Source organism: Haliotis rubra, unplaced genomic scaffold, assembly GCF_003918875.1.
Source record: "Haliotis rubra isolate DU_JTF1 unplaced genomic scaffold, ASM391887v1 Scf243, whole genome shotgun sequence".
In the NCBI taxonomy this organism is placed as follows: Eukaryota; Metazoa; Mollusca; class Gastropoda; order Lepetellida; family Haliotidae; genus Haliotis; species Haliotis rubra.
The window spans coordinates 357025-383510 of NW_025766481.1; the positions used below are offsets into that span (position 1 = coordinate 357025).

Sequence of the window (26486 nt, forward strand, 5' to 3'; positions counted from 1 at the left end):
CTTGTGTCCGGTCAGAGCCCTGAAGATATATCTTCAAAGACTAAGACAAGGAGACGAAAATTCAAGCGTCTGTTCATCCCATTATCCACAGAGACGTCAGCAGAAGTCTCAAGAACGACGATATCGTTCTGGATGAGAGCCGTCATATTGAGAGACTATAAAGCGGCAGCACTAGAACCTCCAAGAGCTTCCAACCCACACGAAGTCAGAGCATTGACGTCAACACTGACTCTGCATGGAAATTTCTCTATATCAGCAATTATGGAGGGCTGCTTTTAGAAGTCGGACACAGTGTTTGCCAACCACTACCTCCGAGACATAGCCACTGAAGACGTCTCAGGCATTCACCAATTTGGGCCTCTCGTTGTAGCACAGGTACTAACGGCTTCACAAAGGCGCGCTGAGTTGGAAAATCTCACCCTTTATCACGTTGACTTGTTGATAACTTTTACTAAAGAAAAGTATTAGTTTAAAAGTCCATGCGCACAGTCTAGGACAGACTAGCATGAGTGATTAAAGATCCTGTACAGGTAAAGTTCTTACCTGTACGTTTCGAATCTCCACATGGGTACAATTTGTGAAGCCCATTTCTGGTGTCCCCCGCCGTGATGTTGCTGGAATATTGCTTAAAGCGGCGTAAAACCAAATTCAGTCAGTCAGTCTTACCTGTACGTGAAGGGGTCGCAACTCATTTATGATAAAGATCTTATCATAATCTATGGGTTGTTATAAGATATCTAGTAATAAGAAGATACTAGTTTATCTGAAGCCACATGAATCAAGATGATTCAACTTGTCTGAGATGGAAGTAACACAAGATGTGGTCCCCCCAAGTTGGAAGTTGGCAGTTGGAAGAATAGGATCTCAGAAATGCCGCTATGCAGTTCCCATTGGGGGGGGATACAGGACGTATCTAAGGACAGCTGATGAATCCACGAAGTGGCTTGACCCACCACCAATCCGTCGGATTCTATAAGCAAAAGATCATGAGTCAGGATAAGAAAAAATATGTAATTTTTCAAGTAAAATTGATATTTTTATACTTATCCTGACTCATGACGAGAAGCCCTCCCAACCTCCCCGCTGAAAACACTGTGGATTTCACAGCAGATCCAAGTGCATGGGCAGAAAATCAGGAGAGAGTGACAAGTAAGGCTGGTCACATGACTGTTTGCGCGGGGAAAAGGGCAAAAGGGAGGTAACTCATGGGTGAGTGTATTTTTACGTCCGCTTAGGGAACTTCAAGGGATTCAAGTGTTCCACTACCATTCAAAAAGGAAAGGGAGATAAGCAAAAGATCATGAGTCAGGATAAGAAAAAGATCATGAGTCAGGATAAGTATAAAAATATCAATTTTACTTGAAAAATTACATAATTGTTGTACAGCTGAAGTTGGGAGTTTTGGTCTGTAGTATTAGTGTGCAGATATGATATTCAGTCTCTGGTCCAATTTACAAGTCTGTTCTGTCTGCTCATGACCAAAATTCCTTCCAAACGTTCAAGTATGCAAGAGACATGAGCCAGTTCAGAATAAGAGTGCATTGCTGGAAACACACTTGTGAACAATACCTAGAATATTGTGCTGCATAGACACAATCACAGCAAGGTCAGGGTCATAGACCTCCCAATTTTTATATTTGACATTGACTGTTGTTTTAAAACATCTGTTCACATAAAATTGCTTATTGAATAATCTTCACTTTGTAGAATAATTTTATGCCATCATGTAGGGTTGACAATACTTTGTTTTCAGCATTTCCACTCTGTAGTGACGTAAACCTAATCTGACAACAGTTAAACTGGCTGGTGAACAGTTTGAAGTAAACTGCTTGTGTCTGACTACTTATCAGATATCCTGCATCATTTACTTGAAATGATTAATGTTTATTGTCCCCCAATGCAACGCGGAACGTGGGAATATGTATTCAGCGGCGTCCGTACGTATGTACATCCCGATTCTTGTTAACGCGATATCTCATGAACTGTTGTACCCAATGTCTTCAAATTTGGTGACAGCCTACATTGGGGGATTACGCAGACACCAGTCGATTTGGGTGACCTTGACCTTATTTTCAAGGTCACCACGACACTTTGAACACTTTCAAACTCTTGTTAATGTGATATCTCATGCACTGTTGTATCCAATGTCTTCATATTTGGTGACAGCCTACATTGGGTGACCTTGACCTTATCTTCAAGGTCACCATGACACTTAGAACACTTTTCAAACTCTAGTTAACGCGACATCTCATGGACTGTTGTACCCAATGTCTTCAAATTTGGTGACAGCCTACATTGGGGGATTACACAGACACCAGTTGATTTGGGTGACCTTGACCTTATCTTCAAGGTCACCACGACACTTTGACCGCTTTTCAAACTTATTTAACTTATCTCATAAAACATTGCACCCAATGTTTTCAATTATGTTGACAGCCTACATTGGGTGATTATGCAGACACCAGTCATTTCAGGCATCTTTTATGTGACCAAAACATAAAAAGTGGTAAATATAGATATTCCGGCGGGATTCTTTAGTGGCGGGGGACATTGCCATATCAGTGGCAAACACTAGTTATAAATGAAACTAAATTGATTCCTAATGCTTCATTTTGGAATATTTGTTTCATCTTCCAAGAAAATGATGTGTTTCTATCCAACTATTTGACTATCATGGAGTCATTGGTCAATGACAAATGTAGTAGATGGAGGTGCAAGGTGAGTACACAATGCTGATGATCTGTGATCAAGGCAATAACTAATACAGCTGCTGCACCTATCTCTTGGATTTGCCAGTGTGTTTGGTGTTGTATTCAGCTCTTCAATGACATTCTGACTAACTATGATGTTTGGAAATAATACTAAGTCTGTCATGTTGCAGTTGTCATAGAAGATGATGAAGGGATGGAAACGTTGTCCAAGTCGGACCAGTCCTACGTGTGTAATGCTCAACAGGAATTCAAGTTCAAGTCAACCTCTAGTAACAACGTAACATACACTGTTGTTCTTTCACTGAAGAATCTACAGGTTCAGGCTTTTAACCTGTCTAAAGGAGCATATAGCACTGATGGTGAGTTATTTTCTTCATGCATATTCATGGATTCTATTGGGCTCAAACAGATGATTTAGCATCCCTAGGTTATTGGGCTGAGAAAAAAATAGATTGTTTCCCCTGAACTTAAAGTATTTGTTTCAAACCAAAGAATAGTTGGGATTTAGTACTTTTTTGTATTTGTGGACCAGATGAGTTTTGGCTCAAATCCTAAATGTTATCAGTGTCGAAACATGTGTTATCCTCACAAACAGAAAGTGACATGGCATCATGTTGTGTGCCTGTATTCTGAATAAAATGTTTTTTTGCATTTCCATGCCAACAAGTTTGCCTTCGACTGAATTTGGTCTTAGTGCTCCTTTCTGGAGAAGAACTTAAAAACCTTTCAATACTCTCCTTCCACTTTGCTGTATACACTCCAAAACATCTGACAGAATCATACCTAGTAGACACATTCATAAAGAGTATTTTGCCATTGCGAGGGATATTGATGACATTGTCTTCTTGTTGTAATTTTCTCTTGACATAAGCTGACAGTTATGACTGTGACACATTGTAATATTATTGTATTGTCACTGTCCCACATAAGCTGACACTTGTAAAATGTAGATCGTGCAATGGGTTTTAAAATAGATGAATTTGCTACTTCTTTCGAAGGAACTACAATAATGATATTATAAAAAATCGCCTTGTATAAGATTGTAATAATTTTTCCAGTGAAGCACTGTGCGGCAGATGTCAAGTCAACATCCGAAGGGGAATCAACCTCCTCAGAAAAACCCAGCTCTTCAGCAGAACTCAGCACCTCCGACAAACCCAGCTCTTCAGAAGAACCCAGCACCTCTGACAAACCCAGCTCTTCAGAAGAACCCAGCACCTCTGACAAACCCAGCACCTCCGAAGAACCCAGCACTTCAGAGGTTCCTTCCACCACCACAAGGCCCATTCCTCAGTTGAATCAGTATGAGTTTTCTAATGGCACAGACACCTGTATTCGCATGGATGCAGGCATCCTATTGGCCATCATGTATGAAACCAAGGACAACACAACTGTGAGTTGGTCTTGTTTGTTAACAGCACCACTTAGTATTTGAACACAGTTTTGTTTTTAGATCTGAAGGTCTTGCCGACTTCATTTAGGCAGTAGCTAATGCCATGGTCTTTACAAATTTTTCATCACTGGATAAAATTTCTTGGATATTTTTTTGGGTTTGTTTTGATTTAATCACTGACAAGATTGGGAGGAAATATATGCACTGCTGATCTTTGTTTTCAGTTTTGTTTACACACAGTAATCATAATCTCTGTAATTAAAACAGTGCCTACCAGAAAAGAATGATATGTTTTACTTGACTAGATCAGAATTGTAAAGAGGAGCCTATAATCAGTGGGTATTCTTGCTTACAATAGATCACCATCAACCTGTCTTGTATTGGGGCCTCTAAGTCTATTAGGTGGTCAGCCATCAACATGCCCCAACATGCCCTATCATGCCAAATATCACTGAGAATATTGTAGGTGAGGTGAGGTGAAATTGGGTTTAACGTCGTGCTTGAGAATATTTCGCTCATATGACGACATGCATGCGTGTGTATGTGTATGTGCGGCTACTTGTACTAGCCCAGACTGAAGCTGGTTTTATAGTGCTAGCCCACTGAGATACCATGCCGCAGTGAAGCATGAATACCCCACTCAAACACATTATACTGACTCCGAGCCGACCAGTCCTTGTTGTACCCATTAATGCCGACCGCCAGGCAGGGACCAACAAGTACCATATTTTAACGTCTTTTGGTATGACGAGTGAATATTGTAAACTGCAGCATTGACAACAAGCAGACCTCTCATTTAAGATTTTTGTTAGTAATCTATGGAAGAGGGGATGTTTCAATGAGTCCAGCTGCATTAGCTCTTATTATCAGAACATGACATATTGCTCATCACTATGATGTTCCACCTCAATATAGTATCGATCTGTAATTCTGTAAGTTATCCTGCACAATAATGATACTGTAACCAGTGATTTTATATCTTTCCTCGAAAATGATTGTATACATTCGCCATAAAAATTCAATTGAGTAACATTTTAAAAATATCAGTGTTTTTCTTCATCAGTACAGAGAAATGTTCTGTCTACTGAAATAGTGTCTCATCTTTATAGACATGTCAGATGTGGATGTAGCATGGAAGAGATCTTCTATACAGTGCATGTGTGTAAGGTGTAAATGAGTGGTGGGAATTCACCTTCCTCTTCTCTCTAGAAGCAGGATGCATTTGTATGCCCAGACATACAATGAAGTATTGATTATTCTGTTGCAGATTTCATCTAAAATGTTTGGTGTTCCAAAGAACTACACATTGGATGGCATGTGTGACATTGATGGGAATGCGAGTCTCACTATCAACTTTGATAACAACAGTGTCACGTTTGAATTCACAGACGTCAGTGACACAGCAAGCATCAAATCTATCAGGTTCTCAGTTGTTCAAGATTCAGTTCGATTTCCTGATGCCAAGCAACGTAAATATTTTTTCATTGTCATTTACTGAAGCATTACAATGGTTTAACAATTGGTAGTGTTGTACAAGCACTTTCAACTGTTTCTTACATGGATTCAGATAGCAATTGAAGCTGCAGTGCAATCAGCATGGAAAACTGATACTGATGATTGCAAAATGTTTTGTTTTGCTTCTGCGTGATCAAACCTCTTCAGACACTTATAGCATAAACCCGTGAAGATCCGGGTTAGAATTGATCTTCAGTAACCCATGCTTGTCGTAAGAGGCAACTAACAGGATCGGGTGGTCAGGCTTGCTGACTTGTTTGGAGGTTCCCAATTACACAGATCGATGCACATGCTGTTGATCACTGGATTGTCTAGGCGGAGTAAAACTACACTCACTCACTCACTCACTCACTCACTCACTCACTCACTCACTCACTCACTCACTCACTCACTCACTCACTCACTCACACTCACTCGGATGTTCGTGAAGTATTGCTTGCTGGGCCAGGGGATACTAGAGGTTTGTCAGGGTTATTTCCACTCCAGGGTTGGAGACTAATGGAAAGTGCGCTAAGTGTGATAGAATAGGTACTATACAAATAAAATGTATTGTAATATTTATAAATGTTATTGTGGAAAATGTTTGAGAGTCATAATTTCAGACAGCACAATGCTCAGGTGGGTAATATTGTATTAGGATATACCGTATATTACCGTCTATAAGCCGAATTTTGGGGACCAAAAAAAGCAGTCTGTAGAAGGGGGTCGTCTTATCCTTGGGTTATGCTTTCGGACAAACTTTTTTCCAGGGGTAAGAAAACAACATCTTATCACTTCGCGTGAACAAACAACAGAACACGACTTTGTCAGTAGAGACATCAAATTTGCAATTAAACATCACTAGACAAGATTATTTACCTTTTAAGTTCTAAGTTGTTTTTGCTGGGCATTGTATTATTTGCAGGGATTAAGATTACCGTGTGTATCTGAGCCGGAAATAGCAATCAGCTGTGCACATGTTTCCCGGCGATCAAGTTCAAACATGCACAATAATATAACGGGACGAATTCTGACGCAGTCATCAGTAAAATATAATACAGAATACTAATATTTAACCCAAAGAAATATATCCTAGCATTGTGTAATTTTAATTACAGTTTTTGCTCTATAAATTAATTAAGATTAAGATTACCGTGTGTCTTTGAGCCGGAAATAGCAATCACCAGCGAACAAGTTCAAACATGCACAATAATATAACGGGACGAATTCTGACACAGTCGTCAGTAACATATAATACAGAGTACTATTATTTAACCCACAGAAATATAACCTAGCATTGTGTAATTTTAATTATAGTTTTTATGTAAAATATATATAATCAACACTAAGGTTATCGGACCCTCATGAACGTGGTAAGCAGAATTTGTGCGCACATGGAATGGGGTAAAATACGGAAGCTATTTAAATTCACACATTTTTACCGATGTTACTGTAAACTAGCAGTCAATGGAAAACGAGGCGGTAATCAGTTCGTGATTGTTGAATGGGGTAAAATAAGCAAGCCAGTTTGTTGCTACAATAAATATGATATTTAGCGAAACAATATATTATGCATTTTCTGTCAACTACACTTCGTTTCGATCCGTGAGTAGACACAATATATATGATTGTGAATTCTTTGAATAATGTGGACCAAAGTTAAAATTATTGGTAACTGCCAGTTGTCTGTGGTCTGTGTTTGCCGCGATTAGGACCTCATCGCTGGGGATCGACTTATGCACGAAACATACCATTTTGACACTGATTTTAAGGGTCAAGTTTGGGGGGTCATCTTATCCATGGGGTCGTCTTATGGACGGTCATATACGGTATGTATAGGTACAGATTGCTTCTGAGTTAATCATGGTATGACTTTAACATTTTCAGAAATAACTATAACTGAAATATTGGAGGTCTTGCTAAAACTATGAGTAGGTCATGATGATAGGATTTTTGGAGGCACAATCATCTGCAGTCAAGTTTGTTTGCTTGTGAGGAAACTGCTTCTTCTAGTGCAAAGATACTTAAGATGACTTTTTGTTACCATGACAATATTCTGTAATGTTTTAGGAATGTACTATTGAGATCATGCGTCGCAGTAACATCAGCCTATGATAACATTATGATACAACCAATATCTGTATCTGAGTGCGAGGTATATGAGGTTCAGTTCACTTTTTATACACAGGTCCAACAGCAGTGCTTTGATGTTAATGTTCAGGGTTTCATTTGTGCACTATTTTCATAATGTGCACAAAGTAGGAAGTCAGGTTGAAGTGCTGCAGGTTATTTTGTGTTACAGCTGGAACACGTCTAAAGGGGAAAGTCGACCCACCACAGATTGCCACCGCTGACACTACCTTCTACACATGCGAAGATGGAGAGCCTGTTACTTTCGGTGATAACTCTACAATGATTTTGAGCAGTCTCAAGTGGCAGGCATTCAACCTGGATGATGGCAACTTCACTAAACAAGGTAATATTATTGGGTATAATATGCAGTGGAGCAAGATTCATTACCTAGAAGAAGGCAATTTTTGCTCTTTTGACTGAATGTCATTTGAGCTATTTTATGGTTCCAGTGACTTGCTTAGAATCACGAGTGTTCACTGAAGCAGCTTCCTGCTCATGTAGCAAGCAGCTGCAGATGCTGATGTAGACCAGCACCTCATGTAGCAAGCAGCTGGAGATGCTGATGTAGACCAGGTCCTCATGTGGCAAGCAGCTGGAGATGCTGATGTAGACCAGATCCTCATGTAGCAAGCAGCTGCAGATGCTGGTTTAGACCAGGTCCTCATGTAGCAAGCAGCTGCAGATGCTGATGTAGACCAGGTCCTCATGTAGCAAGCAGCTGCAGATGCTGATGTAGACCAGGTCCTCATGTAGCAAGCAGCTGCAGATGTAGACCAGGTCCTCATGTAGCAAGCAGCTGCAGATGCTGGTTTAGACCAGGTCCTCATGTAGCAAGCAGCTGCAGATGCTAATGTAGACCAGGTCCTCATGTAGCAAGCAGCTGCAGATGCTGATGTAGACCAGGTCCTCATGTAGCAAGCAGATGCTGATGTAGACCAGGTCCTCATGTAGCAAGCAGATGCTGATGTAGACCAGGTCCTCATGTAGCAAGCAGATGCAGATGCTGATGTAGACCATGTCCTCATGTAGCAAGCAGCTGCAGATGCTGATTTAGACCAGGTCCTCATGTAGCAAGCAGCTGCAGATGCTGATGTAGACCAGGTCCTCATGTAGCAAGCAGCTGCAGATGCTGATGTAGACCAGGTCCTCATGTAGCAAGCAGCTGCAGATGCTGGTTTAGACCAGGTCCTCATGTAGCAAGCAGCTGCAGCTGCAGCTGCAGATGCTGATGTAGACCAGGTCCTCATGTAGCAAGCAGATGCAGATGCTGATGTAGACCATGTCCTCATGTAGCAAGCAGCTGCAGATGCTGGTTTAGACCAGGTCCTCATGTAGCAAGCAGCTGCAGATGCTGATGTAGACCATGTCCTCATGTAGCAAGCAGATGCTGATGTAGACCAGGTCCTCATGTAGCAAGCAGCTGCAGATGCTGATGTAGACCAGGTCCTCATGTAGCAAGCAGCTGCAGATGCTGATGTAGACCAGATCCTCATGTAGCAAGCAGCTGCAGATGCTGGTTTAGACCAGGTCCTCATGTAGCAAGCAGCTGCAGCTGCAGATGCTGATGTAGACCAGGTCCTCCAGAAAATGTAATATGGCTATGTAGCAAGCAGCTGGAGATACTGATGTAGACCAGGTCCTCATGCAACGCAGCCAGGGGAAAAGCAGCTGCAGATGCTGATGTAGACCAGGTCCTCATGTAGCAAGCAGATGCTGATGTAGACCAGGTCCTCATGTAGCAAGCAGCTGCAGATGCTGATGTTTAGACCAGGTCCTCATGTAGCAAGCAGCTGCAGATGCTGATGTAGATCAGGTAGCAAGCAGATGCTGATGTAGACCAGATCCTCATGTAGCAAGCAGCTGCAGATGCTGATGTAGATCAGGTCCTCATGTAGCCAGGTCCTCATGTAGCAAGCAGCTGCAGATGCTGGTTTAGACCAGGTCCTCATGTAGCAAGCAGCTGCAGATGCTGATGTAGACCAGGTCCTCATGTAGCAAGCAGATGCTGATGTAGACCAGATCCTCATGTAGCAAGCAGATGCTGATTTAGACCAGGTCCTCATGTAGCAAGCAGCTGCAGATGCTGATGTAGATCAGGTCCTCATGTAGCAAGCAGCTGCAGATGCTGGTGCAGACCAGGTCCATGTGTAGCAAGCAGCTGCAGATGCTGGTGTAGACCAGGTCCACATCTATCAAGCATATGCTGGTGTAGACCATGTCTTCTGTACTGTGGCCACCACCTACTCTCTAGTGTTGGGAATTGGTTAAAATCTCATAATTAATGATTGGTTCATTGCAACCGATCAATCATCGAAAATAATTGGTGAGCGTCATTTATGAAATTTGTTAATGCACATAAAAATAAGGAAAAATCATGTAGTTCTTTGGGGGCTTTTTGGCAAAATTTCACATCTTTTAAGGGTGACTAGTATGTTAGGAACATAAATTTCTTGGAGCCTTTAAGATATATTCAATCATGACTTCAAACGAGCTTGTAGTGGTTACGAAATGTAACAGACAAAACCAACCATGTGAAAAATATTGTTAATGAAAACAAGTGTTCCCAAAATGTTTGTTATTTGATTATGAGAAATTATGATCGATTGCTTGGTCGTTTAGTCACTACAACCAATCTTCGATTATTTCAATGAATCGGACCACCACTACTTCTCGCTGACACAACTAGAATAAACCTCAGGTTGTTCCTGTAAGAAATGTATTGACCATACTTGTTTTGCAGCAGCATAATAAGTGTTAAATTAAATTGTCAGATCTGCTTTTTTTTTTGCTCTGCATTATTTACTGTTTGAGAAATATATGTATATTTTAGGGAAATTTATATTTTTTTGTTCATCAGTAAAATCTCAGCTTGTATCTATGTCTGGCGTTATTCAAGTGCTTAAGAAGTGTTTCCTGAAAATGCAAGTGCCATTTACCGTATTTATAAAGTCAGTATTCCTGGCAAAGGATGGATTTTGTTGAACAATTTGGACATCATCACTCTTTGCAGAAAGGTATGGAAGATGCAACTGGGTGTTTGTCAGTGTTCCTGTGTACTAAATTCCGAACAAGGAGCTAAGATGACAATAACTTGCCAGTGATTGACCAGATTGACGACCCTGTGTACCATTCCATCATCCCCACTCTCCTTCTCCACACCCACCCACCCACCCACCCATGATACTGTTAGAGCTTCTGCTTGGATCAATTTCACTGCTTGGATTTAAACAACAATTGCAGATATGTCACTGTCAGACAGCAAGGTCAGTACTCCGGACATCACCAGTTTAAAGGAAACAACACACATTGAATTCTGTGCAGTAGTTATTGACTTTATGTAATAATTGTACACAACCTTAAAGAACTAAATAAGAGTTAACCCACTTTTTGGTTGTTGCAGGAGCACAGTGTAAGGAAGATGTCACAACAACATCGGTAGCAACAACAACTCCAAAGCCGCAATCAGGACCAGTTGTCAATAATTTTACAGTGTCAGATGGTAACACAACATGTTTAGTGATGAAGGCAGCCCTAGTCCTCAACATTCCCTACACAGACAAGAACACAGAGGTATGTAATCTGTCAGTCTGTATGAGTGTCCTATATATACCTCTGTCTACTCCCGTCTGTCTGCATGTCCAATGTCTACCTCTCTACCTGTTGGACCTGTCTCTGTATATGTGATTTAACTACCTGTTAAAGTTTAACTGCCCATTGTATCTACCTTTCCCATCATTCTGTCTAGCCGTATCTACATGTACACCTGTTAACCGCAGTTTCTTGCAACAACATAAACACAATAATTTGTCTTGGACGTCTCCTTTGTCATATAAAGAAAGTAAGAAGCAAATCTGATATCACAATGTTTTATCCATTATATATATACAGTATCTAATACACTTAAGCATGTACAACATGATGTACCAATGTGCCTGCATTTTGTATTATGGGCCTTTGGCTTAGAATTACAGAAATAAATCTGTCTGTCTCTACCTGTTGGGCCTGTATCTACCTGTCTCACATGTGTCTGTTTTCACCCGTATGTGATCTACCTTTTCAACAATTTTGTCTGTCCATATCTACCTGTCTGTACATACCTTGTATCAACTTGTGTCGTTACATATCCATGGATAGCCTGTACTTCTTCTTGATGTACTGCCATGTGCGTCCAGTGTAGAGGAAAGTAATTCTGGGTGATGATTGTATGTTTCTAGAACAAGACAGTAGAAGTTGTTGTACCAGATCTGAGCCCGTCTGACATAACAGGCAGCTGTGGAGACACAGAGGATTCCGTCACTTTCAGCTTCTTCGGGGGAATTGGAGTATCACCATGGTGTTCACACAAGATAAATTAACGAGTCTCACAGCGACCTCAGACACCAAGCATCAGCTGTCTAATGTCACAATCAACTATGTCTTGGACAGTCGCTTCCCAGAAATCCCAGTGAATAAATCTGGTGAGTATGGTCTCCAGCAGACATGATTTGATCAACACCCTTTACAGTGCAGTAGCTGTGGAATATGATGCTGGATGATTGAGAATGAAGATTTGACATGATGTGATGGTTTATATTTAAACATGGAAGTTCTGGGAGAATGATGGCATGGATTGCTGTGAATAGCTATTATCCAGTTGCTAGATATACAGTCCGTTTGAGTCAGAAACGGACCGATGAATTGCAAATTTTATCATTGTACAGAATTGCCGCATAAATAGAAATAGTACACATGTTTATCATTTACTAATACCAAACAGCTTTCTTATATTTGAAAATTTTCCGGACTCCACCAAAAAAGTTCTTTAAGAAACTATTATCATTGAAAACGCAAAAGTTGTGATGATAAAATTTGCAATTCATCGGTCCGTTTCTGACTCAAACGGACTGTATATCTAGCAACTGGATAATAGCTATTCACAGCAATCCATGCCATCATTCTCCCAGAACTTCCATGGTTAAATATAAACCAGAAACCGACCGATGAATTGCAAATTTTATCATTGTACAGAATTGCCGCATAAATAGAAATAGTACACATGTTTATCATTTACTAATACCAAACAGCTTTCTTATATTTGAAAATTTTCCAGACTCCACCAAAAACTATCATCAGCGACAGATAACATCCGTACCTGCCAACTTTATATAGTTTTAACTTGAGCTCAGGAAGTGCTTTGAGCATATCCCTGTGACGTTGAAAGGCGTTATATAAATGGCCTATTATTATTATTATTATTATAACAACTTTTGCGTTTTCAATGATAATAGTTTCTTAAAGAACTTTTTTGGTGGAGTCCGGAAAATTTTCAAATATAAGAAAGCTGTTTGGTATTTGTAAATGATAAACATGTGTACTATTTATATTTATGTGGCACTTTTGTACAATGATAAAATTTGCAATTCATCAGTCCGTTTCTGACTCAAACGGACTGTAGCAGGGCTGTGTTATGCCTCTCCATGTCATGTAGATGAGCTACAGTCATAATGTATACATATATTATATGTTGGTGACAAAAACTTCAGGCCATTCTGTTCCATTGCCCAGGCCCACTTGTTTCCTGCCAGACAGACCAGTCTTTGAAGACTTGTCTGCAGAGCAAGAGAACCACTTTTCAAGTCTGTAGGTAGTTACTTTTAATTTATGACTGTAGGTGATAAGATCAGCGTGATGGCTTTCAACTTAGCTCAGTTTGAAGCAAGCCAGAAGGGATCCTACAAGTGCAATGCCAATGTGACCATAACAGCTGAGCATGATGTGGAGTTGGTAACATCAAATTTCCAGTACAAGGCATTCCAAACAGGAAACAGCACTACCTTTAGCAATGATGGTGAGTACAGCTAGGCACACTCTGAGGACCTGAGGTTCCAGACTGTTTTCTTCCTTTAGCTATTTAACACCTCAGGCTGGAAAACCGTCCAGGCTGTAGTCACATAAAAATCATGTATTATTTTAGGAACCTTCCTGACATGATTCATTTATTGAATCTTTTTCACAATCACTTTTCACATTGCCTGAAACATAATTAGATTTCAAGTCACCATATTTTATTGACAGATTCATGTTTGGAAATTATTTTCTGCAATTCTTTTCTCAGACACATGCTTTAACAAGTTCCATATTTTATGTATAGGTGGCAATTTCTTGCTTCAAATGTTCATAATAACATGATTTCTCCCAAACTTGTCATCAAAATTTAATCGAAGTTTGTACGTAATGATGTTATCCATTGCTGTAATATGATTGGCCGACTTTGCCTTTGCAATAAAATCACTTGTTGCATTTGCGAAAGTACTCCTGGTGTGTTACATGTAGAAGCTATGATGTTTTACAAGCTAATATTTTCCTTGATAAATGTAGGTTTCAACAAGTAAGATCTCTGTGAGCTCAGAGCAGTAAAAACTACTGGTTTACTGGTGTTGAAAGACTTAATGGTTACACAGGTAACTTGGTAGATACCTCATTTATGAATGCAGACCTAGTCTTTACTCCTGTATTCTATATGCTGAGGAAAAATACCTCTTGTGGTATTCACCTTAAGATGGTTTGATAAAAGATTTATCTCCCTTGGTCAGGTCTGGTGTAGGTACATACAGTAGACTATAATGAACATGCTTATATCAAACTGACAGATATGACATATTTATTGGCGTTTTGGGAGTGTGTTTTTGTTTTTTTCTGAATACTTGTCGTATTAGTGAGTCAAAATGCATATAAGAAACTAGCATTATTACGAACTATAATTAGTGGTCCATTTGCATGTGGGTAACCTGATAACAATCCATGTTTAACTTGCAGGTATGGTTGAGTGCCCAGCTGACACAGAAACCAACAGCATTGTGCCCATAGCAGTGGGAGCTGCTCTAGCCGGATTGGTCGTTATTGTTCTCATTGCTTACTTGATTGGTCGCAGGAAGAGGCGATCAGGCTATGAGTCTGTGTAACCACACAGGGAAGAAAGTGTTTGGAGAACATCTAACCAATATATTGGATCCATGATGTTTCTTTTTCTGAGGAAATCCCTCCAGGTCAAGATGACCTTTGTTACTCAATGACCTGGGTAGATGGATTAATATGTTTTGGGGAGGGGGACATTGTGGGGAGGGGGGATGGCATGTCATAGGAACTATTTTAAGCTGAAAAGTATGCTTTGAAATAGCACAGTTCAAAAGGGTGAATATGTGGTTTTGTAACAATCAAATACTCAAACAACATAATATTTGGGAATACTTTGCAAGAATTAATTATTTTCTTTTATTTTTATTTTTCACTTTTGCCAGTGTGCTTGTACAGATCAAGGTGTGGTACACATATGTGAAGTTGTGTGAGGAACATTGCTTAATGATCCAGTAAATGAAGGTGCATTGAAAGAATCACTGGAGCAAATCTGTGTATATAGTATATATCTATCTATCTATCTATCTATCTATCTATCTATCTATCTATCTATCTATCTATCTATCTATCTATATATATATATATATATATATATATAGTTTCCTACAAGCTGGAACTGCTCGTGAGCCACCACCATCAAATCGACAGTGCAGCAATCGAGACTGCAGCCATCACTCCAGTGAAAATTAAGGAAGGTTTATTCTGTTTTCCATGCCTACTTTCACTTTGTTAACCAAGGAAATGAAAAGTGTTGTGGTTTTATAAGATATTTTTTTCTCTATAGTATATAATTGTTCTGATTGTACTTGAACAGAAACATATCTATTAGTTTTGATTAAATACTGCAGTTCTGATGTATCTTTAGCAGTGTTGTGTTGGAGTTGGAACATTAGCATGAGATAAAGTCACAAATGTATCCTGAGGGGACAAGAAATTGCTGTATGGTGCATCCAGTGTCTCAACAGTTTTGTCATCTAATTAGATGTTTTATTTGTACATACTTCACAAGTCTACATATTTGTTTGCTGTGTAATCCTAAAAAGTGTTTTTGATTTGAGTAAATATCAATGTATATTCCCATGTAGGAGAGTGTTTGTACAGAGTTTATCATTTTCAACATATATATATATATATATATTTAACACCATGTTTACTCTAAAGTTTGAGGCAAGAAAGAGTACTAAACAAGTAAGATTTTCAGACCTTTTCTATTTAAAAAAAGTGGGAAAAATTACTGTTATGATCAGTATCAGTTTGTTGAAGTTTTAGGTTCTGTGTTTTGACTTGAATGTGTCTGTGTGTTTGTTAAGAGGTATTTGTTTGCTTAGTGAAACCAGTCTGCCCCCACTGTTTGCTGTAGTCAAGATGTATACAGTGTGTGCAAGTAGTAGGGGTCAGTATTGTTTATGTCAAGCACATTCCATCATGGCCGACCACTGCATAGACTGTCAGTGACACAACCAGGCCACTTCCATTGATGAGGTCCTCACCCAGACACCTAAGCACCAGGGTGGGAAATATAGTAATGTATGTTTTCTCAAGTATAGTTCGCACCTAAGCTTAATGCCACACCCCGCTACAGGATTCAATTTTTCGGACAGGTTTTCCCATGTATTATGCACAGAAAAAATACATTTTATCTCTTCAGCAAATTCACGTATTCCTGAACTGGTAGTCCAGGGCCTCACAATTGCAGATACTACTGCAGAACATGAACTTTATTGTGTTCCAATTTTGGCCATAGAAATGGTTTCATTGCTGTTTTTGAGCATGAATTGCAAGGTGGCATGTGTTACATAATGCTGGTTGGTAACAGTTTCAGCAGAGATTGGTTAGTTGAGATCCCCTGTTTTGCTCAGGTACAGAGGTTATGTACCTCTAACCATAGTTGTCCCATAGCTGAGCATCATCCCATTCATTCGTCTGTAGGTAGTTTAGAATGTGATGATTTTATTCCATAAATTATATTTCAAAACTTCACTTTTTGGAAGTGTTCAAGAAACAGTTTCCCGTGATCAAACCCAGAGTAACAGTGTGACAGGTTCTATGCAGGCTTGTAAATATCAGCAACTACAGACCAGCAGGAAAGACTCTCAGATTTCTGACCACTGATGTAAGTGTGAACTTATTATATGTGCTACTGTGTATTGACTGTTGCATCCTGGGAGCTGTATGTCACGTCCACAGCTACCCCAAGTATAGTTATATTGAACGCCTCCATTACTACTCACATATTTGTATGTGTGCAAATGGACTAGTATCAGTTTTTCTTTAGTTAAACAGTATGTGGTTTTAATGAGCAGTTATTATTAATGGATAACAGAATTAAATCAGTCTTATAAGTGGAAGTATGATGAAGGTAGCATTGTGTAAAACTTATAGTGAAGCTGTTACAACATAAGGAGACAGTCAGATGTGGTGTTAGTGCTGGTGTTGTAATGAAACTATTACATACAACAACAGGACGAATAGGGAGGAAATGAAAAACTGAGAATGACAGTTTTAAGTTCATATGGTCTTGCTGTTTCTGAATGCTGTACAAATGTTTTACCTTCATTAGATGTTTTCCTGAACTATATTTGTAATATATAATAAATCTGACTTGATCTCATTAAGATTTGTTTGCGAATCATGAACTCTATTTTGACGTTTATTAATAGGAGTTGCATTAGTAAATGTATTTGTACTGAAAATTAGACATGCAGTGTAATTTTGCAGTTGTCATGACCAGGCTCAGGCAGGCATGTGACAACAATCTAGTTGAAGTGTCTGAAAGTGGTGCTTCTTGCCTTTGCACTATTTCCAAAACAACCTATCAGAGTGATTTTTAATATTCACAGATTGTAAAACATTTAAACTACTATATTTTGAAATGTTACAGTTATTTTTGCATTGTTCACCTGATTTTTCTGATAGTAACAGCTTGTAAACACACCAGAACATTGCTATATTTGTGATCCAAAGACGCAACATTTGCTTTTCTAATAAATCACCATGATTTGTATTCATCTGGTTTGTTATGCTGTAACTCTTGTTCTGAGAGAAATAGCGGTGATAATTCACAACGGAATCCCTTTTAAAAGAAGAGACACACAGAATATCATGTACACAGAATATTGTACACACACCATCATGTACACAGAATATTGTACACACACCATCATGTACATTGAATATTGTACACACACCATCATACACACAGAATATTGTACACACACCATCATGTACATTGAATATTGTACACACAGAATATTGTACACACACCATCATGTACATTGAATATTGTACACACACCATCATGTACATTGAATATTGTACACACACCATCATGTACATTGAATATGGTACACACACCATCATGTACACAGAATATTGTACACACACCATGTACACAGAATATTGTACACACAATATTGCACACCATCATGTACACAGAATATTGTACACACACCATCATGTACATTGAATATTTGTACACACACCATCATGGACATTGCCTACGACCGTGATGTAGTGGTTAGAGCGTCTGCCCGGAGAGCGGAAGGTCGCAGGTTCGATCCCCGGTCGCGTCATACCAAAAGACGTAAAAATATGGTACTTGTTGGTCCCTGCCTGGCGCTCGGCATTAATGGGTACAACAAGGACTGGTCGGCTCGGAGTCAGTATAATGTGTCTGAGTAGGGTATTCATGCTTCACTGCGGCATGGTATCTCAGTGGGCTAGCACTATAAAACCAGCTTCAGTCTGGGCTAGTACAAGCAGCCGCACATACACATACACACGCATGCACGTCGTCATGTGAGCGAAATATTCTCAAACACGACGTTAAACCCAATTTCACCTCACCTCACCTTGAATATTGTACACACCATTATGTACACAGAATATTGTACACACACCATCATGTACATTGAATATTGTACACACACCATCATGTACACAGAATATTGTACACACATCATCATGTATATTGAATATTGTACACACACTATCATGTACACAGAATATTGTACACACACCATCAGTACATTGAATATTGTACACACACTTTGTGTTGACACACTATTCTGTACACTAACCTTCTAGACACTGAAAATAGACTGTAATGTAAACATAATAGCATAAAGACCCTTTTTCGTGGAAACGCTATCATTTTGACTATCATGCTCAAACATCAGGTACACGCACTATCCTGTACATTTATTGTCATGTACAAAACCTTCATGTACTCAAACTATCATGTTGGCTGAATGAGTCAATATCACACCCATACATTCATGCCCACACACAATCATGCACACAAACCAGTATGTATAGAACGCATATGCATGCATATCGCCACACCAGACACATTATCATGTAGATAAACAATTCCGAACGCACATACTATCATGTAGATAAACAATTATGCACACACATACTATCATGTAGATAAACAATTAAGCACACACATACTATCATGTAGATAAACAATTACGCACACACATACTATCATGTAGATAAACAATTAAGCACACACATACTATCATGTAGATGAACAATTCCATCAGCGCACATACTATCATGTAGATAAACAATTATGCACACACATACTATCATGTAGATAAACAATTCCCGAAGCACACACATACTATCATGTAGATAAACAATTACGCACACACATACTATCATGTAGATAAACAATTACGCACACACATACCATCATGTAGATAAACAATTAAGCACACACATACTATCATGTAGATGAACAATTACGCACACATACTATCATGTAGATAAACAATTATGCACACACATACTATCAGGTAGATGAACAATTATGCACTCACACTATCATGTAGATGAACAATTATGCAGATATAATATGCACACACACTATCATGTATATACATTATTATGCACTCTCTATGATGTATATACATTATTATGCACACTCACTATGATGTATATACATTATTATGCACACTCTATGATGTATATACATTATTATGCACACTCTATGATGTATATACATTATTGCACACACATACTATCATGTAGATACATTATGCACAACAATTATCATTTTATCATGTATATACATTATTATGCACACACTCTATGATGTATATACATTATTATGCACACTCTATGATGTATATACATTATTATGCACACTCTCTATGATGTATATACATTATTATGCACACACACTATCATGTATATACATTATTATGCACACACTCTATGATGTATATACATTATTATGCACACACACTATCATGTATACATATATATGTAGATGAACATGCACACTCACTCATATCATGTATATACATTATTATGCACACACATTATGATGTATATACATTATTATGCACACACTATCATGTATATACATTATTATGCACACACTCTATGATGTATATACATTATTATGCACACTCTCTATGATGTATATACATTATTATGCACACTCACTATCATGTATATACATTATTATGCACACACACTATCATGTATATACATTATTATGCACACACTCTATGATGTATATACATTATTATGCACACTCACTATCATGTATATACATTATTAGGCACACACTCTATCATGTATATACATTATTATGCACACACACAATATCATGTATATACATTATTATGCACATTATGCACTCTCTATGATGTATATACATTATTATGCACACGCACTATCATGTATATATACATTATTATGCACACTCCTCTATCATGTATATACATTATTATGCACACTCACTATCATGTATATACATTATTATGCACACACAATATCATGTATATACATTATTATGCACACACTCTATCATGTATATACATTATTATGCACACACACTATCATGTATATACATTATTATGCACACTCACTATCATGTATATACATTATTATGCACACACACTATCATGTATATACATTATTATGCACACACTCTATGATGTATATACATTATTATGCACACTCACTATCATGTATATACATTATTATGCACACTCTATGATGTATATATACATTATTATGCACACACTCTTTGATGTATATACATTATTATGCACACTCACTATCATGTATATACATTTTTATGCACATTATGTATATACATTATTATGCATACTCTATCATGTATATACATTATTATGCACACACTCTATGATGTATATACATTATTATGCACACTCACTATCATGTATATACATTATTATGCACACACACTATCATGTATATACATTATTATGCACACACTCTATGATGTATATACATTATTATGCACACTCTATGATGTATATACATTATTATGCACACTCATGTATATACATTATTATACACACTATCATGTATATACATTATTACACAATATCATATATATACATTATTATGCACACACTCTATCATGTATATACATTATTATGTACACACACACTATCATGTATATACATTATTATGCACACTCACTATCATGTATATACATTATTATGCACACACACTATGATGTATATACATTATTATGCACACTCACTATCATGTATATGCATTATTATACATTATTATGCACACACTCTATGATGTATATACATTATTATGCACACACTCTATCATGTATATACATTATTATGCACACACTCTATCATGTATATACATTATTATGCACACTCACTATCAGCTATATACATTATCATGCGCACACTCTATGATGTATATACATTTATTATGGGATCAGGCTAAAACGGCCCCATAACAAAACGGCCCCAATTTTGCTTGGCTAAAACGGCCCCAAATTGGCTAAAACGGCCCCGGTGTAAAACGGCCCCGATGTTGCTATCAACTATGTTGCTTGAAATGACCCCGTACAATTGCAAAAACCGTGAAATATATTTCAGCATTTATATTAACATGTAACATATATTGAAACCAGAAAAAATCGTAATACACTCCTTTTGCAGCACACAGCGCAGTACCACTAACGTGCTTGACGATGTATTTGTTTTCAATTTTAGTGTAATCTGAAGTTACATAATGGGTATTAAACAGAATAACAACACAGACAATAGACTTCCAATGGTTCTTGCATGATATCAACAAGGGAACAGTTCTTAGATATAAAGTCAGCGGCTGATGGGTCCATGGATTTGGCTGCATCTGGTCAAAGTTGACCCAGCTGATAGGTATCCATCCTTGTAACCTCTCCAGGACTCGAAGATATTTTCCTGTGTAGCTGTGGCAGAGTTGCGCAGGTAGGTTGAAGAAATCAGCCTTCTTGGATCATCCGAACCTGCAAGGGGCAACAGACTGGCTTCTCTGTGCAAGTCAGGGGATTAGTCTGTATATGCCAAGGGGCTGATCACCAACTTTACTGTTGATTCGTCTGTGTGCCAGCCTATTAAGAATACAAAACAATACCATAATGATATTCATCAAATATTAAATCCAGTCAAATGTTTAATACTTTTTGGGGCATTACATAGATCTTTATTTCTCTTTCATACATTTTAGTTCTCTTGTATATAGGGTATAAATATTGATATACTGGAAAGAAACCCACCCTCGACATGTAGGGTGCTTTCCATCAGGGAGGTACTCTCTCTGACATCCTTTCAAACAGGCTTGAGATGTGTGAAGCAGGCAGGAACAGCAAAGCCATTAACTTCTTGATGAACTTGTGTGTTGAGTCCTCTTTCATAGATGCAACCTAGTTAAAAAGAACAGTATAAACATCAGTCTTAAGAAACTCTTAATTTAGGTCATTATCAATGAAAGCCCGACAGATTTTAGATATAATATATTTAAACCTCTTACCTGAAGTCCAAGTTCTTGATCAATGTATTTCTGTTGAGCTCTCTCAACGATGGTGTTGCCTGATGTATACAGTTCTTTAACTGCTTGGTCTCTCACATTTTAAAATCATAAAGAATATATAGTTACTCAATGAGATGAGTAAACAGGTAGGCTAATCAATGCAACGAGCTGCTACCGGTAATTAAATCATGAATAGGTTAATCCATTTAATCTCCTTAGGCAATACCGGTAGCTAATCAGTGCAATTAGCTAAACAAACAGATCATAATCACCTCCATTCTGACCCTAATGGTTTGTAAGTTGACCAGGTGTTGGAGGATGACAGTGCCGATGGATGCCATCTTCAAACTTCTCACCAGTCTGTATGACAGAGGCTGAACAGGTGGTGGTGGAATTCCGGACACTACAGCGCCAGTACACGTTAGCTCCATATCTTCTTTGCTTCTGCATATTTCCTTGTATCTGAGTGCTGAAATCCCTGTGCCGCAAAGACGGTGTGTCCATAGTTGACAACCATCACAGCTAATGGCGTGCTGCTCTTCAGAACTGTCTTATTGCAAACTACGCAGCGTTTTGTCATTGTGGAATGTACAGTAACCATCTATCCCCACCGATTAATACTGTATATAATTGACACAGAACACTCTGCCATAGTCTTGAGTTCATAGGACTTATATTTTATCATATTCATTCTTTTAAAGTACTATTGCTAATGTTTGTCAAAACACCAGCTCTGTCAGGATTAACTCGACACAGAGCAACTGCTACTTCAATGTTGTTTTTAATGACTGTATGTGTGACTTCATGGTATGGATGTGTTTTAACAATTTGAATTCTGATTCTGAAATCTAATGTTTTATTTATCAAACTTAAATTTTAGTGAATATTGTTAGATGATCTGTACAATATTCAGTTTGATTTATATCTTCCACATGTATTATTGGCCTCATGGCCATTTCCAAAAACAGAATACAATCATGATGAAATGTCAAAGTTAAATTAATTTAATAAGTAATTGAAAAAATATGCGTTTTGATCTATCATTTGTGACTAAGGACACACATTGAAATAAGCTCCTCTGATTATTTTGGGGCCATTTTGGCAAATAGGGGCCGTTTTATTAGAAATGCCTTTTTACTTGGGGCTGCGTTTAGTCATGGGGCCATTTCAGCCAAAAGCATTTGGGGCCGTTATAGCCAATTTGGGGCCGTTTCTGTCTTGGGGGCCGTTCTGCTGTGGGGCCGTTTCAGCTATAACCCATTATTATGCACACACTCTATCATGTATATACATTATTATGCACACACACTATCACGTATATACATTATTATGCACACACTCTATGATGTATATACATTATTATGCACACTCTTTATGATGTATATACATTATTATGCAAACACACTATCATTTATATACATTATTATGCACACACACACTATCATGTATATACGTTATTATGCACACACTCTGCCATGATGTATATACATTATTATGCACACACTCTATCATGTATATATATTATTATGCACATACACTCATGTATATACATTATTATGCACACACTCTATCATGTATATACATTATTATGCACACACTCTATGATGTATATGCATTTTTATGCACACTCACTGTCAGTGTATATACACTAATTATGTACACACTCTATGATGTATATACATTATTATGCACACACTCTATCATGTATATACATTATTATGAACACACACTATCATGTATATACATTATTATGCACACTCATTATCACTATGATGTATATACATTATTATGCACACACTCTATGATGTATATACATTATTATATGCACACTCACTATCATGTATATGCATTATTATGTATGCATTCTATGAGGCATATACATTATTATGCACACTCTCTAACATGTATATACATTATTATGCACACACTCTATGATGTATATACATTATTATGCACACTCACTCTCATCAGGTATATACATTATTATGCACACACTCTATGATGTATATACATTATTATGCACACACTCTATCATGTATATACATTATTATGCACACACACTATCATGTATATACATTATTATGCACACTCACTATCATGTATATACATTATTATGCACACACTCTATGATGTATATACATTATTATGCACACTCACTATCATGTATATAAATTATTATACATGCACTATGATGTATATACATTATTATGCACACACTCACTATCAGGTATATACATTATCATGCGCACACTCTATGATGTATATACATTATTATGCACACACTATCATGTATATACATTATTATGCACACACACTATCATGTATATACATTATTATGCACACACTCTATGATGTATATACATTATTATGCACACTCTATGATGTATATACATTATTATGCACACACTATCATGTATATACATTATTATGCACACACTATCATGTATATACATTATTATGCACACACTCTATGATGTATATACATTATTATGCACACACACTATCATGTATATACATTATTATGCACACACTCTCTATGATGTATATACATTATTATGCACACACACTATCATGTATATACATTATTATGCACACACACTATCATGTATATACATTATTATGCACACTCACTATCATGTATATACATCATTATGCACACACTCTATGATGTATATACATTATTATGCACACTCTATGATGTATATACATTATTATGCACACACTATCATGTATATACATTATTATGCACACACACTATCATGTATATACATTATTATGCACACACTCTATGATGTATGTAAATTATTATGCACACGCTCTATCATGTATATACATTATTATGCACACACTCTATGATGTGTATACATTATTATGCACACACTCTATCATGTAGATACATTATTATGCACACTCACTATCAGGTAGATACATTATTATGCACACACTCTCTATGATGTATATACATTATTATGCACACACAGTATCATGTATATACATTATTGTGCATACACTCTATCATGTATATACATTAATATGCACATTCTATCATGTAGACATACCATGTAGATACACAATTATGCACCCTAACACAAACCATCATGTAGATACACTATCATATAGATACACTATTACGTAGATACATTATCATATGTAGATATCCTATAGTATGTAGGTACACAGATAATCCTACACACACCATCATGCACTCAGCCTTTCAAGTACACACTCTCAGACATAATACTTCCGTTACTTTTCATTTTTTATGTGCAACAATATCAGGGGCTCAAAAGCACATACTAAAGAAATGTGGTATGGCGTGATAAATTAAAACGCCAATGTCATATAGGCTTGGCTTTAAAATGTAGACATTTTATGCAAAATGAATCATGCTAGTTGCACTCGATACATGATGTTATTTGGAGCTTATATTCCGCGCAGTCAGCAGTTGGAGCAAGCCCTTAACATTCAGTAGGAGCATTTAGTTCCTACTCAAAATCGATCACAGCGAAGATGACCGCAGCTATAACTGGAGTTGACCCGACTGTAACACTAACATCGCCCTTCACAACGCAGTGCATTAGCGAAGCTGTGCACAGACACTGTACTAGTTTCTCACAATAGTTTGATAACAACTTACAAACAAGTTATTTGCATTTGGATATAAATGGCAGTACGTGATGTTTCGACGCTTGCAATTTAATTACTTCTAACGGCCACGCCCCCTTGTAGTGGAATTCCACATGGCGAGTAAACCCTTGCTTCCAATATTTTGATTGGTTTAGCGCTGTACTTCGTGAACTAATGAAAAACTCCACCACCCAACGGTGACAGGTGTTCAGGCAATATTTATTAAACGATTACACTGTTTGATTATCTGACAATTTGATAAAATTACATAACATTCGAAATTGGTATCTTAAGTGATGACCGGTGGTTTGTCAAGGATCTGGAGGGCCGCCGCATGAACAATAGTGTATAAGCATGCAAATGAGACGGGGTCACTGGTGAGGTCAGTTTTGAACAAGCGGGATTTCAAATCTCTCCCTGTT

At 37.7% G+C, this 26486-nt stretch overlaps 1 protein-coding gene and 1 long non-coding RNA gene across 5 annotated transcripts in view; both read left to right on the plus strand.

Annotated features, from left to right (window-relative positions):
- The window catches only part of LOC124278886 (cell wall protein IFF6-like), a 37619-nt gene extending 22481 nt beyond the window's left edge, over positions 1-15138 (plus strand). Inside the window, exons 5-13 of one of the 3 annotated variants that reach the window (XM_046714674.1) lie at positions 2881-3070; positions 3770-3883; positions 3938-4104; positions 5372-5573; positions 7901-8074; positions 11132-11301; positions 11946-12188; positions 13382-13558; positions 14527-15138. In XM_046714674.1, coding sequence (XP_046570630.1) covers positions 2881-3070; positions 3770-3883; positions 3938-4104; positions 5372-5573; positions 7901-8074; positions 11132-11301; positions 11946-12086 — 1158 coding nt within the window. In that variant the 3' untranslated portion in view covers positions 12087-12188; positions 13382-13558; positions 14527-15138. Of the gene's footprint in view, positions 1-2880; positions 3071-3769; positions 4105-5371; positions 5574-7900; positions 8075-11131; positions 11302-11945; positions 12189-13381; positions 13559-14526 lie in introns of all 3 variants that reach the window. The other 2 variants (XM_046714673.1, XM_046714672.1) reach the window with 2 other exon arrangements.
- LOC124278888 lies at positions 8334-9265 on the plus strand. Of its 2 annotated transcripts, none has more exons than XR_006899210.1 (4): positions 8334-8472; positions 8593-8670; positions 8791-8916; positions 9055-9265. It is a non-coding gene; the product is annotated as an uncharacterized LOC124278888 (long non-coding RNA). The 2 variants fall into 2 exon arrangements; XR_006899211.1 differs by having other exon boundaries at positions 9133-9265.
- Positions 15139-26486: the final 11348 nt, after the last annotated feature.